Source organism: Artemia sp. Qi Xiang Cuo, chromosome 14 (genome assembly GCF_049724085.1).
Source record: "Artemia sp. Qi Xiang Cuo chromosome 14, ASM4972408v1, whole genome shotgun sequence".
In the NCBI taxonomy this organism is placed as follows: domain Eukaryota; kingdom Metazoa; phylum Arthropoda; class Branchiopoda; order Anostraca; family Artemiidae; genus Artemia; species Artemia sp. Qi Xiang Cuo.
Window position 1 is genome coordinate 38,865,632 of NC_142807.1, and position 19,900 is coordinate 38,885,531.

At 36.2% G+C, this 19,900-nt stretch overlaps 1 protein-coding gene across 1 annotated transcript in view; it reads right to left on the reverse strand.

The window, feature by feature from the left end:
• Window positions 1-1,517: 1,517 nt before the first annotated feature.
• LOC148944445 (TWiK family of potassium channels protein 7-like) overlaps window positions 1,518-19,900 on the reverse strand; it is a 99,878-nt gene continuing 81,495 nt past the window's right edge. Inside the window, exon 6 of the mRNA XM_089100099.1 lies at window positions 1,518-2,323. Within this exon, the coding sequence (XP_088956225.1) occupies window positions 1,791-2,323 (533 nt within the window). The 3' untranslated portion in view covers window positions 1,518-1,790. The remainder of the gene's footprint in view (window positions 2,324-19,900) is intronic.

The window sequence follows — 19,900 nt, forward strand, 5'->3', positions numbered from 1 at the left end:
ATAGTAAAAAAAAGAGACTAAACCTTAGTAATTCAATCAAAACCATGCATCAGAAACGGCTTCAAATAAAAAAAAATAAGTAAGAAAAAAGCCTGAATCTTCAAAATTGTTTTTCAACCGATCCATTTTCGTCACACTCTTTTTCTCCTTTTGGCTATTGTAAATGTACGTGTATGTGCATGGATGGGTTTTGGTCGTAAAGGAAGATGAAATAATCTCCTAGGGATTTACAAAGCCAAAGGGTGTTGACAGCATTTATCAAACATTTCGAACTGGGCTTACCGAGCGTGGTTTCTGTTAGATCGTTGGAGAAGCAGCAACACACTCACGCCTTCTTGAATTACCTCTTCTGTTAACTTTTGCGGAATAAAGAACATTGTTCTCACTAACTTCAACTTTAACTGGTATTTTTTTTTTAAGGCTATCCCTTACAAATGCCGTAGATAGGTCACATTCTAGAATGATATGTTCAAGCGGAAAATGGCACACGAATCTCTTCGCCAAGACGCCGAGACATTTTCACCTTGTTCCATTGCCTTATGACTAAGTCACACTTGCATTTTTACTCTTTTTTTTTTTGTACCGGGAACCAGCCTTCTTTTTAAGTAACAACTGATATAAACAGAAAATATATTTTCTCTAAAATAAGCTATTGTCGACCGAATGGGGGAAGGGGATAACCATTTGACACGTTATTCGCATTTTTTTTTTCGGTTTTGAATAGTGTTGAAACTTTTGTAGTACTATTTGCTCTAAGCATCCTTCTTTATATTTGTAGATATACTTACAAAGGTAGTGGTGCAGCGCTGACTGAGTAAGGAGCCATGTACCTCCCATGCATTATTTACTTGTTTTTTGGCCACATAATATGAAGGGGGGAGGCACAGAAACTCGGTAGAGTCAATTCAATTGTAAATTGAAAAGTCTAGTGCCCTTTTGAAGAGCCAAGTGATTAGAAGGCAGCAAGTTCCCTTCTGCGTTCTTTTTGTCAGTCGCCCTTCATGAACACTCCCCCAAATACGTATGATCATAATTTTGATATTTCCATTGGTTCAAAATTGATAACAGATCTAATAATTATTTCTTCAGGGATGTACCAATCGATGCAGCTTTTTTATGCTCTTTTCAACCATAAATCTATAATACAAAAGAAAAAAAATATCAATAACCTTGAGCAGAGTCTTTAAACATCTTTCTACTAAGTTGCAGTTGCCTGTTAGTTCCAGTAGTGCCAATTGAGGAGGGGGAACACTTTTTGACATTTTCGCTAAAAAGCAGAAAAACAACAAACTTACCCCTTCTAGATGTTAAAAAAATATTTTTCCCCCTCTGCAAAATTCGTTTTCAGGCTCGTGAAAATTTATTTTCAAAATTCGTTTCAAAAACTTCAAGCTCGTTTTTTATTAAATAATAAAATACTTCTAAGTTGAAACTGGATAACAGTTACTATTTTCAAAACAATAACGGTTTTTTTTTTATACAATATACAGTTTAATGAAAGCACAATTTGTAAATTTCTTGAATCTCGTTTCGTAGTCATTATTGAAACTACGGCAGCAATATATTTATATAAAGCTTAGTTTATGATATTTGATTAGAAATGGAAGTCCTACATTAGAATGAGCAAAAATGACATAGTTTAATGGTTGACTGTTCTAAACTTAACGGTTCACTGACCCAAATATTCTTATGCATATTTGCTTTTCTACACACAATAGTAAAACAAGATAAAACGCAACTTTTTAATTTATCCAGTGAGTTATTTGAGGTAAATAAACGTGTGAATAATACTATTTATCCTGGCACTTATTCTTGTAGTCCTCAGCTATCTTCATTAGTCGGTATGAAACTTTTTCCCCTGATTCAAGCCGTAACCACAAATCTTCCCAGTCGTGTTCCCATTCAAGTGGTGGAGCATGCTTCTTAATTTCCACATTATCGTATTCTTCTATGTCTGTGCTACGTAAAGATAAGAAGCTTGGACTAAGCTGAGGGCCTAGCAGTAGCTGTGTAGGGATGTCAAAGATTGAATCAAAAGGATTTGCTCCATTTTCGGCTTGGACTTGATCAATCTGGCGCTGAACTTTCATCATTTCATTAATAAGATCAATATCAATTCCTCCATCTCCGTACATAGCTTGGTCTCTAACTTTACGGACAAGGATACCCATTTTATTGCTTAATTCCAACAATTGGTTTACAGATGACTTGAGTTTGTTCAAACTCTCAATAAACCTGAGTCGTATCATCTCAATTACTGCACTTGTGAGGGCCAGCCCCACTAAAATATATGCTGTACAGGCAAGCATGTGGTAGGTTTGGGCTGAAATGAGAGAAAAATAAAAATGAAAACGTTAATTGCCTTTCTAATACAAACAAATAGCCCAATAAACATCTCAGTGCTATAAGCTTTTAGCATTTTTATTCTGGGTAGACTCGCTAAAGAAACTAGGATTATGGAATTAAAGTCACTCTCTGAATTAAAAAAATCGATGCATCACGCATTTTCACTTACCATTTTCTCAGAAAATAATGCAAGTAAACTATGCTATAATCTTTTTTTTCTTGGAAATTCAGACAGGCCCAAATTCATTTCGGCTTTTCCCCGAGGCATTTTTCTATTCAATCACTATGACACCAGTACAATCCCCTACATCTAATATTTGAGATTCTTTACTCTTAATATATAAAAAACTTCATTTTCTCGGATATGCCTTGCACGACGACTTTAAGAGATATTAATTAAAAAGACTTTCCGAAAAATAAGTCTTTCAAAGAAAAGTAAAGTCCATTTTAAACTTAAGCTCAGCAGATACAAATACCTTTTAAAATTCAAACTCAAAATGACCGGATATTACTATTAAAGAATAAATGAAACCCAAAACGATCATAAATTAAATAAACAGTCATAGCAAAAATATACTACAAGTAATAATATAAATGAATAAATAGATGTTTAAGCGAGTAATGCTTAGATTGAATATGAAAATCAAGCTTAAAAACAAAAAAAATATTTTCCTATTGAAGTATAAATGAAACTTAAAACGAACATAAATTAAATAAACAATCAATGCAAACAAACATACAATAGATATTAATGTAAAGTAATAAATACATCTTAAAACGAGTGAAACTTGAATTGAATATGCAAATCAAGCTTGAAACGAACAAAAATCTCTACAAACAAGAGTTTGGGTATGACCTCCTTCTCTCACTGTAAAAGCCTAGAACCTACTGCGTCATTGGCGCTTTACTGAAAACCTATTTTATAACAAATATTTTCTTTTGTACTTAATATTGAAAATAAACATTGAAATTATAGTAACATTTTGAACTGCTGAGCTTTCAGCAATTAATACCATTACGCATCAAATATTCAGTTTAATTTATTAGCTCTTTTTTAAATTGTTCAAGACGATCTTAGTTTCCCTACAAACAAGTGATTGGATGCTGCCTCATTTCCTAACTGTAAATAGAAACCAAAAGCCTACTGCGTCATTGGCGCTTAACTGAAAACGAATTATATTTCTTTTCCTGTTCTTACAGTATTGAAAATAAAAATATAATTACAGTGAAACAAATTGTCGAACTGATGGATCTTTCATCAGTTAGTATCATTATACCTCAAATATTCAATTTGATGTTGTCTATACTTTCCAAGACTGTTAATGACGCATTTAGTTTTTAATAAAGTGCCAATGACGCAGTAGGTTTTAGACTTTTACAGTGAGAGAAGGAGGTCATACTCAAATTCTTGTTTCTAGAGATTTTTGTTCGTTTCAAGCTAGGTTTGCATATTCAATATAAGTTTCACTCGTTTAAAGATTTATTTATTAATTTATATTAGTATCTATTGTATGTTTGTTTGCATTGATTGTATATTTAATTTCTGTTCGTTTTTGGTTTCATTTATTCTTTAATAGTAATTTCTGGTCGTTTTTAGTTTGAATTTTAAAAGATATTTGTATCTGTTGAGCTTAAGTTTAAAATAACCTTTACTTTTCTTTGATAAACTTATTTTTCGGAAAGTTTTTTTAATTGATTTTTGTTCGTTTTTTATTGAAAAAAATTTCAAGTTTTTAAAAATTCCTTTTTTCAAAATCTAACTTAAAAAAAAATCAAATATTCATCAAAGTATCAAAACTGATATCAAAATAACAATACCAAAGTAAAAAAATGGGTTTGAGTCAGCTTCAGAGTTTTTATTAACTGACATTTGAACTATTTTTAACAAAATTGCTATCTCAAAATTTTTATCGGATGGGTTTGGGGAAAAAGGGCGTGTGGGGACTAATTAAGTTTCAGTCTCTTTTGACTCTTTATAAGTGAACTAGAACTTTCTATTTTCAATCAAACGAGCCCTCTCTGAAGTTTATACAAGTATCCCTTCTATAAGAACCATATATATCCCCAGAGTATAACTTACAATGCCTGTCCTATGGCCCCGGGGGGTTGTGTCGACCCTGGAGTTTTAATATCTGATGATTGAACTATTTTGACAAAATTGTCACCTTGAATTTTTTATCGGATGGGTTTATCCATCCGATACACCCAAAGACGTGGAAGGCAGGAGGGGCTAGTTGCCCCCCGATTTTTTTTCACTCTGAGAAAATGCACTACAACTTTCAATTTCCATTCAAATGAACCCTCTCTGAAGTTTATGCGAGCATCCCTTTCATAAGAGCCACATACGACCCAAGGAAACAGCATAAAATGCCTGCCCCCGGGCCCTGGGGGGATGTGTCGAAAACGGAGTTTTTGTTATATGACCTTTGAACAATTTTGAAAAAAAAATGGGTCTTTCAAGGTTCTTATCAGATCGGTTTTAGGAAAATAAGGCGTGGATAGGGGGAACTAGTTTCCCTCCGATCTCTTTTGACTCTTAAAAAGTGAAAGCAAACTTCCAGTGTCCAACCAAATGAGCCTTCCAATGTTTAGACCAGCACGCTTTCCTTAAGACCAATATAAACCCATCTAAAATTGCTCGAAGGACTTGCCTCGGGCCCTGGGGGGTTGTGCTGACACAGAAGTTTTTCTTATCTGACCATTGAACTATTTTAACGAAATGGTCATAAGTAAAGGAATTTTTGTTACATGATCTTTGAACTATTTTTAACAAAATGGCAACCTCAAATTTTTAGATGTATTTGGGAAAAAGGGCTTTGGAGGGGGGCAGTTGCCCTCCAATCACTTTTGACTCTTAAAAAGGGCACTAGAACTCTCGATTTCCAATCGAGTGAACTCCTTTGAAGTTTATACGACGACCCCTTTTATATGAAGTGCCCCTGGGAAAAAAATAAATAGAGTGTGGGGGGAGGCTAGCTGCCCTCCTATCACTTTTGACTCTCAAAAAGTGAATTACAACTTTCAATTTACAATCAAATGAGCCCTCTATGAATGTTATACGAGCACCCCTTCCATAACAACCATATATGCCCCCAGGGCATAACATACAACGCCTACCCCCGCGGCTGTGTCGACTCCGGAGTTTTTTGTTATTAGAACTTTGAACTATTTTTAACAAAATGTATACCTACAAATTTTTATCTGATGCATTTAGGGCGTGGAGGAGGGGAAACTAGTTGCCCTCCGAGCTCTTTTGACTCTTAAAAAGTGAACAAAACCTTTCAATTTCCAATCAAATGAGCCCTCTCCAAACATCCCTTCCATAAAAACTATATCTGCCCCTAGAGCACTACTCATAACGCCTGCCTCCGGTCCCTGGCGGGTTCCGTCGAAACAGGACTTTTTCTTATCTGACCTTTGAATTATTTTTAATGAAATGGATATTATAAAATTTTTATCGGATGGGCTTGGGGAAAAAAGGGTGTGTGTGTGGGGGGGGGATAGTTGACCTCGGATATCTTTTACTCATAAAATTGAACTAGAACTTTCAATTCCAATCAAATGAGCCCCCTCTGAAGTTTGTACGAGCATCCCTTTCATAAGAACCATATACGCCCTCAGGACAACACTTACAACGTTTATCCCCTGGTCCCTGGGGGAGTTTTTTTATCTAATTTTTGAACAATTTCCAAATGACTGGCTATCTCAAAATTTGTAGCGGATGGGTTTGGGGAAAACAGAGCGTGGGGGGGGGGGCTAGTTGCCCTTAAATCTCTTGACTCTTAAAAAGTGAACTAGAACTTTCAATTTCCAATCAAATGATTCCTCTATGAAGTTTATACGAGCATCCCTTTCATAAGAACCATACATACCCTTAGGGCATAACTTAGAACGCCTTCCCCTGGGCTCTGGGGGGTTGTATTGACATCGGATTTTTTCTTATTCGACGTTTGAACTATTTTTAACAAAATGGTTATCTCAAAATTTTTAATGAATGCGTTTGGAAAAGGAAGGCATGGGGGGGGGGGCTACCTGCCCTCGGATTTATTTTTAATATTAAAAAGTGAGCTCGAAATTTTAATTTCCGATCAAATGAGCCCTCTCTGAAGTTTGTAAGAGCATCCCTTTCATAAGATCCATATACGCCCCAGGGCATAACTTACAACACCTGCCCCCGGGCCCTGGGGGATTGTGACGACACCTGAGTTTTTGTTATGTGACTTCTGTGAAATTTGCAACTTAACGGCTATATCACAATTTTTATTGGATATATTCGTGGGAAAGGTGACGTGGGGGGGGGGGCTAGTTGCCCTCCAATCTCTTTTGACTCTAAAAAACTGAACTAGAACTTTCAATTTCCAATCAAATGAACCATATTTGAAGTTTTTACGAGCATCCCTCAATAAGAACCATGTATCTCCCAAGGGCATAACTTACAACACGTACCCACGGGCCCTGAGGGGCTGTGTCAACCCCGGAGTTTTCGTTATATGGTCTTTGAACTATTTAAAAAAAACTATCTCAAATTTCTTATCAGGTGGGTTTGAGGAAAAAAGGGCATGGAGGGGGGGGGGCTAGGTGCCCTCCAATTTCTTTTGACTCTTAAAAAGTGAACTAGAAATTTCAATTTCCAATCAAATGAGCTATCTTTGAAGTTAATACGAGCATCCCTTCCATAAGACTCATATATGCCCCCAGGGCATAACTTACAACGCCTGCCCCCGGGCCCTGGGGGGTTGTGTTGACACTAGAATTTTCGTTATTTGATCTTTGAACTATTTTTAACAAAATGGCTATCTTAAATTTTGTTTTGGATGCATTTGGGGGAAAGAGGTTTGGTGGGGGGGGGAGTCTGGCTACCCTCCAACATCTTTTGACGCTTGAAAAGTTAGCTAGAACTTTCAATTTCCAATCAAATGACCCCTCTCTGAAATTTATATCAGCATTCCTTCCATAAGAAACATATATGCCCCCAGGGCATAACTTATAACCCTTGCCCCTGAAGACTGTGGGGGGAGTGTCCTGCTCCAACATATAATTTCCAGAACTTTCAACTACATTCAACAAAATGGCTATATCAAAATTTTGATTGGATGTGTTGAGGGCAATGGTGAGCGTGGAAGGGATGCCAGTTGCCTTAGAATCAATTTCGACTATAAAAAAAGTAACTAGCCATTTAATTTTCCAATCGAATAAGCCCTTTCTGAAGTTTTTATGACAACGCTGTCTATACAAAACCTTGTATGCCCCCAGGGCATAACTTACAATCCTTGCCTTGAGGGGTATGGGGGGGGGGGTTGTCATCCTCAAAGATCTTATTTCCAGAACTTAAAACTACGTTGAATAAAACGGCTATATCAACATTTTGATTGGATGTATTTAAGGGAAAAGGTGGGCGTGAGAGGGGGTTAGTTGCCCTCCAATCATTTTCGACTATTGAAAAAGGGCACAAGCTCTTTGAATTTCCAATCTAATGAGCCTTTTTTGAAGTTTCTACGATAGCGCCTTCTATAAAAACCTTATATGCCCCCAGGGCATAACTTACAACCCCTGTCCTGAAGGCTGTGGGGGAGTCTCCTCCTCAAAAACGTAATTTCTCTCGAGTAATCAACTACGCTGAACAAAATGGCTATCTACAAATTTTGATTGGACGTATTTCCGGAACTTGTGGACATGAAAGGGATGTTAGTCGCCTTCCAATCACTTTCGACATTAAAAAGGACACAAGCTACTCCAATTTCCAATTGAATTAGCCCTTTTCTAAGTTTCTACGACAACTTCTTCGATACGAAGTGCCCTGCTATAAAGGAAAAAAATAATTGTGCCAACATCGTTCTTATAAGGCCCCGGGTATAACTTAAAACCCTTGCCCTGAGGGTTGTGGGGGAGTTTCATTCTCAAAAACCTATTTTGTATCTGGAAATCAACTACGCTCAATAAAGTGGCTATCTCAAAATTTTGATTGGATGTGTTTGGAGGAATGATGGGCGTGGGGGGGGGGGCTAGTTATCCAATCCCTTTTGACCCTCAAAAGGACACTAGAACTCTCGATATCCATTCGAATGAGCCCCCTTTGAAATATCTACAACGACCCCTTCCATATGAAGTGCCTCTGCGGAAACAAATAATAATAATAAAACATTGGAGTCGCATGGCCTTTACTATAGGCAACTCTATAGCGTTGCCTCTGATTGACATTACAAGGAGCTTTTAGGGGCTGGGTCTGCTGCTTCTTCGACCCCTGTTCATAAAACACTGTCGTCTTTTTATTACTTATTATTTAAATTTCTTTTTAAATTATCTTGTGATCAAGTATTTTTATCTATTTATGATAAGTGATTTCAATGAGTTCTTTTTCCTACTCAATGGAAACTTCAAAGTCAAAAGACTTCTGTAGTCAATGAATGGGCACAAGATAATTTTTTTCTTGGAACCTAGTCTCTCACCTTTACAGTCCTGGTTATGGTAATAATAGTTTTAATCCGCAAATAGGAAACAAAGCGCAAAAACTATTGTTAGTTTAGAATCAAACTGAACCTGCAATAAACCTTTTAATAGGCCTTTATTCAGCTACACGAGTTTCTTGTAGTGTGACTTTCACAGTTTCTCGGGCTAAACAATAAATTAGTAGGCCTACGGATAATTCTAATTTTGGGGAGAGAATTAACATTTTTCTATCTAAATACCAGAAGTATTATTTTATTATTTAGTATCTTTTTAATTTTGATCTTTCTCAAATATGGAAGAAAAAGAAGTTATAATAGAAGAAAAAGCGGTAATTGGCTAAGAAAAAGAGGTGACCCTAAATTGAATATGGAGTCCTAGATACTCAAAAATTGTTCTAGGGGGAACAGTCGACAAGAAAGTAGATTTATAAGGTCTGGGCAAGGAGGGGCGTTGCAGAGCAACCTTTTGTTGGCTTCGCCAACCCAAGTATTCTATGAATTTATTTATTTTTTTTTTTTTTAAAGAAAGTATTTACAAGAAAACTCTCTCCTTCGAGATATTCTCAAATTAGTGCTTCTGCTTAAATCCAACTTTATTCTTTGTTTCCAGACACCCGATTAATACTGTTACTTTTTATATGCCGGTACTATATATGCAAACTGTTGCTTTTTATTACTTTGGTCCAAAATGCAAAACCCATAATTTGCTTCCGAAATGGTTTATAATGAGAAAAATTTTATTCAAGAAACGAATTTTCGTTAGCATTAAATGTACGACTTAGCTTACAAGTAACTCTCACTGACAGAGACGAGTACAAATATTTCTTCGCCTCAAATCCATATCAAAAACCAATAATTGGTGCACCAACCGGCGAAAATCGCAAACTCGTCATTACCAAAGATGAATATGGTTTAACAGTCAGCCTAAACCATTTAAGCAAAATCATAACTGATAATATGTAAATTATGATAATGCCAATTAGACGAAAAACTGAATACTGCAATGTGCAAAAGCCCAAACGCAGCATATCATGTATGATATGGAAAAATAATATCAAAACTTGGGGACTTATTCGTAAGCCCCCAAAAATAAAATCTTGAAGCCTGTAAGCGCCTAGACCAATGTTTCCCAACCGATTTTGAGCTTTGCCCCACCTGGAATTTTTCAAATCCTGATACCCCCCTCGTGATATTTAATTTTTTTTACTAAAAATTTTCCGTGGATTCAGCTGAAGAAAGCTTAAAAGGTCATTTACTTGGTATTTTTGTGAGTCGTCCTCTTGGTGTATTTTATGCAAATGAAAGAAAGATCACGATTTCTTTTACCAAAAGAAAGATCACGGATAGGCGTTTTTACTTTCTCCCAAGGGTAATCGTATCGAATGGTCCTAGCGGTTTCCCAAAGGTAAAAATGGTCCTAGAAGATCGGGGAAAACCTCATTTGAACGAAAACCAAAAGTTCCTGTGCCCTTTTTATGTGGCCAAAAAAATTGGAGGGTAACTAGCCACCTACCCACCTTTCCCCCCAAAGTCATCCGATCAAAAATTTTGAGATGGCTATTTTTATTCAGCATAGTTAAAGGTCTCCCATAACTATGCCTCTGGGGATGATATGACTCCCTACTGTCCACTGTGCACATATACTGTTTGTTATTGGGAAGTACACATATATATTTTAGTCGGGGATTTGTCACGGGGAGGATTTTCTATGGGGAAAGAAGTGATGTTCTGAGGAATTGGCAGAGCGAAATTTCAGCGGGATTGGAATTGTCAGGTGGATTTTTTCGGGGGGGGGGGATGGTGATTTTCTGCGGGATAAATTCTCCATGGGAAATTTTCATCAGGAAAAATTTTCCTTGGGGGAGGAGAATTCTGAAAAAAACATTTCCACGGACAGAGGGATTCCCAGCATGATTTGAAAAACGATTAGAAATTAAATAAAAACAAATCTTTTTCAAATGAAAGTAGGCTAAAAATTATCTTCCATGTCTAATTACCCCCAGAAAATTTCCCGTGGAGAGTTTTGTCTATGAACAATTTTCCAGGGGGTGAGATTTTACGTGGAAGGAATTTTCCATGGAGAAGCTTTACGTGGGGGGATTCCCCAAGGTAGGCAGAGGCAGATTTCCCAGCATTACTTAAAAATGATCTGAACATAAATAAAAAAAAAATCTACTGAAAAATAGGAGCAAAATAATAAACTTAAAACGAACAAAAAATACTCCGTAAATGAGGGGCTAGCCCATCCACAATACCTCAGTCTTTACAGTAAAGTTTTACTTTTTGGTGCAGGTCATTAAAAATGACTCCTGAAGCACAAGGGCTGTTTAATTAGAATGAGAAGCTTTTTTGAAGTATTATAAAACGTAAGCATGAAAAGCGAGGTATTGAGGAGGGGCCAGACCCCCTGTATATGGAATGATTTGTGTTTTTCTTAAGCTTTAATGTTGCTCCTTACTTTCAGTTGAAAAAACTCGTTTATTTATTTATTATGACTAAGAAAGTGCATGAATGGCGTCACTAAAAAAAAACATCTTAAAATACTGAAAAAACCTTTTCAGTTTTGTAAAAACTTATTTTTCTTCTTCACATGTAGATTTTTTTTTAACCTTAAGGTTTGTTTTCTAGTAAAATACACCACATTTTCCCCTATAGAGTCACACAACCAAACCCTAAAGGAGAGACGTTTTGAGGTCCAGATATTGGGATTTTCAGAGACTTACAATACTCTTTTTAAAAACTTTCTATCAGAGAGTGGGAAAAAGAGAGGATCCTTTAGAAGAAACCTTAGGGAGAATGCCCCCTCTTGTACCCTATAGTTAGAAGATTTTGCCATTCCTAATTTCTTTGTTTCTTTGTTGTACGAGCATTAACTGTAATTTTGATTTCTTTGATCTAAATGAATGGGAGGGGGTATGACCCTTTTGAAACCCACTCCCTTGTTACGCTCCTCCTTCAGACATCTCTTTGTGTACGTGTATGCTTCGGGAAGAACACAGAGTTAATTATTACAATAAAAAGAAGGTAAAAAGAAAAAAAAACTTCTGGGTTAAAAAAAACAAAACAAAAACTAAGCGTATTTATTTGCTTGCAGTTCTTGGCAAACTGTCTTAAGAAAACAAGAGAAAAAATAGAGCCAACAAAGAAAAAAAGAGTTAACTATTTAGAAGGATTATAGGCCACCCATAAAAGTTGATTTTTCTGTGCAGTAATTCCCTTTGTATATTATCTTTTTTCAGCACTTAAAACATAAACTGTACGACCTCACCACTTTTTTTTAGAATGCGTAGCTAATTATGAAACAAAAAAGTTCTTGGAACCACTGATTAGATACTGTCAATTTCCCAGCTATAATTCACAAACAAATGTTTTTTCCGAGGTTAAAAACAACGTCCATGCCAAGACGACAAATTTTAAGGAATTCAATTTGAAGAGTTTGTAATTCATCATCATTTTAGTAGTTTAAAAATATTTTCCGCTAGCCCTTATTTATACCAAAAAATAAAATTGCCCTTGTTGAAAGAAAAAGAAAAGAGTTTTTGATAGGTAAAACCTTCAAGAACATCAACATAGAGACAAAGAGAAAAAAGAAACTGAAGAGAGAGAGAGAGAGAGAACGGGGATGAGGAGTGAGCTTAATTCCAGAGTAATGCAAGAGTGGATAGGCTATACTAGGTTTCTAATCCTTCTTATTTAATTAAACAAAATAAAAAAAGTTTTTTTTAACTGAAAGTAAGGAGCGACATTAAAACTTAAGACGAACAGAAATTATTCCGTATCTGAAAGGGGCTGTCCCCTCCTCAACGCCTCGCTCTTTACGCTAAAGTTGACTCTTACTCACAACTCTATTAAAAAAAAATTAGCGTAAAGAGCGAGGCGTTGAGGAGGGGAGGGCCTCTTTCATATACCGAATGATTTCTGTTCGTTTTAAATTTTAATGTCACTCCTTACTTTCAGTTAAAAAAACTTGATTTTTACTTAATTTCTGAAGGTATTTAAATAAATGCAGGTTTTGATTTTGGCTCACCGTACATAAATAATTAAACTGAAATTTGTAAATTAATTTTACCTTTTTTTAGGCTAAATGGCTTTCTAGAAAGTTGTTTAATTTTATTTACTAACGTTTTTATTAGTAATAACTATACGTAACTTACGAACTAACTTACGTAAGGAACTTCTATATTCGTATAATTTTATTACGTATAAAAGGGGGGTTCGCCCCCTTAGTCAATATCTTGCTCTTTACGCTAAAGTTCGAATTTTTTTCCAGTTCTTTAAGAATGACCCCTTAATCACAAAGGCCGTTAATTAGAATAAATAACTCTTATTAAAGTATTAAAAAAACTTTAGCGTAAAGAGCGAGGTATTGACTAGGGGGCGAACTCAATTACAAACGTAATAGTTTTTGTTCGTTTTAAGTTTTGATGTTGAAAAGTTTTTAGTTGAAAAGTTGTTCAGATGAAAACTTTTTTTTTTTTTATTGAATTTCTGATCGTTTTTTTAAATAATGCTGGAAAATCCGGAGGCCCCTTCATAGCAATGTCCATACCCCATGAAAACTTCTTCCATGGAAAGATCCTCCCACGTAACCCCCAATCCACTCCCTCCCAGTACCAGAAAAAATCCCCCTAAAAACCTGTGTATACTTCCCAATAACCCACGATATTCTAGGACCACTGGGTCGATACGATCACCCCTGGGGAAAAAGCAAACAAATAAACACACATCCGTGATCTTTCTTCTGGCAAAAAAAAAAAATCCACATTTTTGCAGATAGGAGCTAGAAACCTCTAGAGTAGGGCTCTCAGATACACTGAATCTGATGGTGTGATTTTCATTAAGATTCTATGACTTTTAAGGGGTATTTCCCCCTTTTTCGAAAATAAAATTTTCTCAGGTGCGTAACTTTTGATGGGTTTGACTAAACTTGATGAAACTTATATATTTGAAATCAACATAAAAATTTGATTCTTTTTATGTATCTATTGGTGCCAGACTTCCTTTTTTTAGAGTTTCGGTTACTATTGAGCCGGGTCGCTCCTTATTTACAGTTCGTTACCACGAACTGTTTGATTTGGTAGCATCATGGTTATAGCACTTGCTACATCCTAATAGAGAGCGAAGATTTTGAAAAAAACCTAGGATAATAATTGCCTTTTGTGTTTGAATAATGGCAAACATTTTTGGTTGAACATGAACATTTGTTACAAACGATATCCACTGCAATTTTAAGGACTTCAAATTAAGGACTCATCGTCATTTTAGTACTCTAAAATATTTTATGCTAAACCTTATTTAGCGCAATAAATAAGAAGATAACATCCCCTCTAAAAAAAAAAGAAACAAAACACATCTGTGATCTTTTTTTCTGGCAGAAAACCATCCACCTTTTTGCAGATGGAAGCCAGAAACCTCTACAGTAATTTAATACTGGGGGATTCCCCACGGGAAAATTTTCTATGGGGAGGAAAGTTTCCCCGGGGGAGTTATCAGGGGAAATTTTAAACTGGGGAATATGCCAAAATTTCTATACAAAATTCCTTTTATTTGCCTTGCTTTTTTCTTGCCTACTCAATTTTACGTATGGAGTTGTTAAGTATAGTTGTCCAGAGTAATTCTTCTCCGGGATGGTGTATTGAATCTGCTGGTGTGATTTTCATTAAAATTCCTTGATTTTTAGAGGAATTTCCTCCTTTTCTGAAAATAAGGAAAATTTTTTAAAGCTCGTAGCATTTGATGGTTAACATTAAACTTAATAAATGCATACAAGTCCAGTCTCTATTGTCCGTCATGAGTCAAACCAAAAATCTCGATCATCCCTTAGTTCTATGGCTATCTACCTTAGTTCCACCCTAGGATGGATGGATGGATGATAGACTTCATTTGTTAAAGTTAGTCACCAGGAACGGTTTGATTAGTCATCTCTTTACTTAAAAAAATTGGTGAGCTTTAATTGGTGGGCTGATTAAACTGTTTGACATTAAAAAAAAAAAAATAAAAAATAAAAGAAGATACGTAATGTTAAACTACTTTTAACCACTTCTGACTTATACCTTGGTCAAAAATTCACATTTTATTTTTATTTTTTTCTTTGTCACTTTCAGATATAAGAAGCTTGTGTTTGCTTAAATATCCCTAGTCTATTTAAAGATTTGTTTCCTTCCAACTGTCCACCTGTCATTTCCTTCCATTGTGTGAATAATCGCCACGTCTCTTTAAGTCTCTGCTAGACAGTTTAAGCTAAATTTGTTAGGATGGGTGTTAAATATTAGATCAAAAATTCTCTCTTTGCACAGTCAACCTAATCTGGAACTGTTCACTGAAAGAACACCTAGTTCCCTGTCAAACAGTTCGTGGTAACGAACTGTAAGTAAGGAGCGACCCGGCTCAATGGTAACCGAAACTAAAAAACGGAATTTCGATACCAATAGATACATCAAAAGAATCAGATTTTAAATATACAAGTTTCATCAAGTTTAATTTTACCTATAAAAAGTTACGCGCCTGAGAAAATTTGGCTGATTTTCGAAAAAAGGGGGAAAGACCCCCTAAAAGTTATAGAACCTTAATGAAAATCACACCATCAGATTCAGCGTATTAGAGATCCCTACTGTAGAGTTTCCAAGCTCATATCTACAAAAATGTGAAATTTTCCATTTTTTGCCAGAAGAAAGATCACGGATGTATGTTTATTTGTTTTTTTGTTTTTTTTTCTTTTTCCCAGGGGTAATCGTATTGACCCATTGGTCCTAGAATATCGTGGGAGGGCTCATTGGAACGGAAATTAAAAGTTCTAATGCCATTTTTAAGTGACCAAAAAAATGGAGGGCAACTAGGCCCCCTTCCACACTTATTTTTTTCCCAAAGTCACCCGATCAAATTTTTGAGATAGCCATTTTGTTCAGCATGGTCGAAAATATTATAACTATGTCTTTTAGGATGACTTAATCCCTCGAAACCCCCAGGAGGAGGGCTGAAAGTTATGAACTTTACCCAATGTTAACATATAGTATTGTAGTCCCCAAAGCCGCGCCACGCCGAAATGACGGCAGCGAATGTGTGATTTAGTATCGGCGGCAGCGCGCCGCCAGAAATTTTTTTGGCGGCACACCGCCGATTTTAGACCGGCGGGGCGCCCCGGCCCCCCGATTTTTGTATTTAAAAAAAAAAATAAAAAATACACATCACCAACCACGTTCAACCTCGATTTTTGTAAGGATTTTTAAATTGTTTGGTAAAAACATACAAGAACAATATGACAAAACAGGAATTTGTTGGGCCGTGCGGAAAGTGTTTATGTTCACCGTCGATCAGACCAAGTAGAATTCTCATTTTTAGCCACTAGACCCAGGCAAACCTATGTTGTGTTTATGTTTAACATCGAATTGTTCCTATAAAATCCTGTGTTTAGTCATTTCCTTCTTGTTAATGATTTGGGCTAATGTGTGTATAACTTTCAAAGTTTGAAGTTCAAACATCTCCTGTTCATCAAATACATACAAAAAGGAAGTGAAAAAAACAAACAAATAACAACATCGAAAAAACACTGTATAAAAGTCAGATACCATGGCTTAACAACACTAACAATTTTAAATCAGCGGTTACATCACTTCAGTTACAACTGATGTAACAAAAGTCAGTTTGTTCACTCTGCCTGGAGCAATTGATCTTTTTGCAGTCACTATCAGTCCTGTCGTGCTAAAAAGCCTTTTAGCTGGGGTACATGTGGCCGGTACAGCCAGAACTTGACGAGCATAAACTGTCACTCGCGGGATCTGATACTATTATTGGACCTTGGGGTCCCACAGAATGCCGCAAATGGGCTTCTTCTTTGTATCTGCTGAAATAAGTTGTTTTATAAGGGAGAACAAACCTGCACCTTCACCATAGGGCTCCTGGGCCCTACAGTACAGGAGGAACTGAACTGTACCTTGACCCTCTTTTCTTATCGACACGAAATAACCGTCCGGAATTCTTTTTTGAAAGAAGTGGTCAAGTTATAATATTTAAAGTCAAAGTTTAAGGCCACTTCAACATCAATGTGCTCTGCTAACTGTGCAAAAAAAAAAAAAATGTAATTCATTTCTATACATATGTTTATATACTAGCTCTAGATAATATACTAAGCGAGAAACTACCACAAGTCATCATCGATAAATAAATGAAAACCAAAACGAACAGAAATTACGATAAATAACCGAGTCAAACTCAAAACGAGCAGAAATTAACATAAGTTGGGCTCAAAATCCCTATGCCTTCCCAAGGCCAGAACATAATTTTCACTTTACTGAAAAAATATAAATGTTTATACTTTTACAACTTTAATAAATCAAATAATATTAACATTTTGATTACTAAATATCAGTATATGTGCATTAAACTGACAATGCATATTCATTTGTATTTTTGTCAGTAAAGTGCAAATTATGTTCTGGCCTTGGGAAGGCATCGGGGTTTTGAGCCCAACTAATGTTAATTTCTGCTCGTTTTCAGTTTGATTCGGTTACTAATTGTATGTTCTGTTCATTTTGTGTTTCATTTATTTATCGATACTGATTTGTGGTAGTTTTACGCTTGGTAGATTATTTGACTTAATTTTTGCTAATTTTTGGTTTAAGGGAGTTCATTACTTTTCTTTGAAGAAACTCATTTTTTGGAAACAGTTTTTTTAATTAATTTCTGTTCGCTTTATATTGACATAGTCTCCCTTATAAAAATCTGGACACAAATAGTAGTGTTTAATTTAGTTTCATACCTCCTCTAGTTAACCTGAAATGGAAAACTTGATAACATTCGCAAACAAATTTGTTTACTTTCTTTGATAACTTGGATACACTTACGCTATTTTGATTTGGTCAAATTTTAAGAGCAAAAGAAGCCCTGAAAGTTTGAACATAACACCCTCAGTTGTTCTTGGGATACTGCTGAGATGCCTTATTGGGAATTAGCAAAAACACAGTGCATTTTGATTTAATATTAAGGAAATATTGACTTTTTAAACATGACTGCAATTAGGTGGGTGGGCGAGGGAGGGGGATTAGTTTCCCTCCAATTATCTTTCAACTATTAAAAAGCGCATCAGCCCTTTCTATTTTCTATCGAATGAGCCCTTTTCGAGGTTCCTACGACAACTCCTTTGATACGAACTGCCCTGGTCTAAACAACAACAACAAAAAAAAATGATATATTATACCCACATCGATCTCTACTATAAAAATGTCAAGCCTTCCAATCACTTTCGATTATTAAAAAGGGCACTAGGCTTTTTGATTTCCAAACTAATGATCCCATTTTGAGTTTGTACTGCAGCATTTTCCTTTAACGACGGAGACGCCCCAAGGGCATACATTACAACCCTTACATTTAGGGCTGTAAGGGTGGTTGTCATTCTTTGAGACATGATTTTCAGCACTTCTTACAGTGGTAAACACAATGGGCATTTCAAAATTTTTTTGGGATGTTTTTTGGGAAATGGTGGGCGTGGAAGGGGTGTTAGTTGCCTTCCAATTATTTTCGACTATTAAAAAGGGCACACGCCACTCCAATCTCTAATTGAATGAGCCCCTTTCGAAGTTTCTATGACAACTTCTTCGATATGAAGTGCCCTGGTCTAAAGGAAAAAATAATAAATAATGCATTGTGCCAACATCGTTCTTATTTACCTCCAGGGCATAACTACAAAACCCTTGCCCTAGGGGTTGTTGGGGAGTAACCTCCTCAAAAAACATAATTTCTCTCTGGAAATCAGTTACTCTGAACGAAATGGCTATCTAAAAATTTGTATTGGATGTGTTTGGGCAAATGATGGGCGTGGAAGGGGTGTTAGTTGCTTTCCAATCACTTTCGACTATTAAAAAGGGCACAAGTCATTCCTATTTCCAATCAAGTGAGCCCCTTTCGAAGTTTCTACGACAACTCCTTCGATTCGAATTGCCCTGGTATGGAAAAAAAAAAATAATACATTGTGCCAACATTGTTCTTTACTTAGACAGCTCGATTGCGCTGCCTATGACAACATCCTGAATTGCCTAATGTTCTTTTACCTACCTCTTTTCATCCGAAAAATCACAAAGAAAAATGAACAGAATTTTAAAGTGGAAGGTAGAATTTTTTTTTTCAAGAAAAATTTCTTCTTCTCCTTCCTATGAACCGATATACATGGCGAGCCCAAGATGACAGTATTTATTTTTAAGACACAGATTAGCCGGGATGACGGTTGAAGCCCGGAGGTCGATATCGATAACCAAAAAAGAGAGAAAAAAAACAAAAAAAACGGTGGCGTATTCGTGACGCCGCGGCGTCAGTGCGCTGATGCAAGATCGGCGGCGCGCCGCCGTTTTTTTTTTAGGCGGTGCGCCCCCGACATTTCGGCGCGGCTTCAGGGTCTATATTATTGGTTATTGGGACCCGGCTCAATGGTAACCGAAACTCTAGAAAAATTGTATTTTAATACAAATAGATACATCAAAAGAATCGGATTTTAATGCTGATTTCAAATATATAAGTTTCATCAAGTTTAATCCTACCCATCAAAAGTTACGCGCCAGAGAAAATTTGGCTGATTTTCGAAAAAAGGGGGAGACACCCCCTTAAAAGTTATAGAACCTTAATGAAAATCACACCACCATATTCCGCGTATCAGAGAATCCTACTATAGAGGTTTGAAGCTCCTATCTATAAAAACGTGGAATTTTGCATTTTTTGCCAGAAGAAAGATCACGGGTGCGTGTTTATTTTATTTATTTTTTCCCCACGGGTGATCGTATAGACCCAGTGGTCCTAGAACGTCGTGGGAGGGCTCATTGGAGTAGAAATTAAAAGTTCTAGTGCCCTTTTTCAGTGACCAAAAAATGGAGGGCAACTAGGCCCCCTCCCACGCTCATTGTTTTCCCAAAGTTACCTGATCAAAATTTTGAGATAGCCATTTTGTTCAGCATGTTCGAAAATATTTCGAATATAGATGCTTCGAAAATATTTCGAAGCATGTTCGAATATAAGTATATCTTTTAGGATGACTTAATCCCCGAAGTTCCCGGGAGGAGGGCTGAAAGTTATGAACTTTACCCAATGTTAACATATAGTATTGGTTATTGGGAAGTATATAGTAC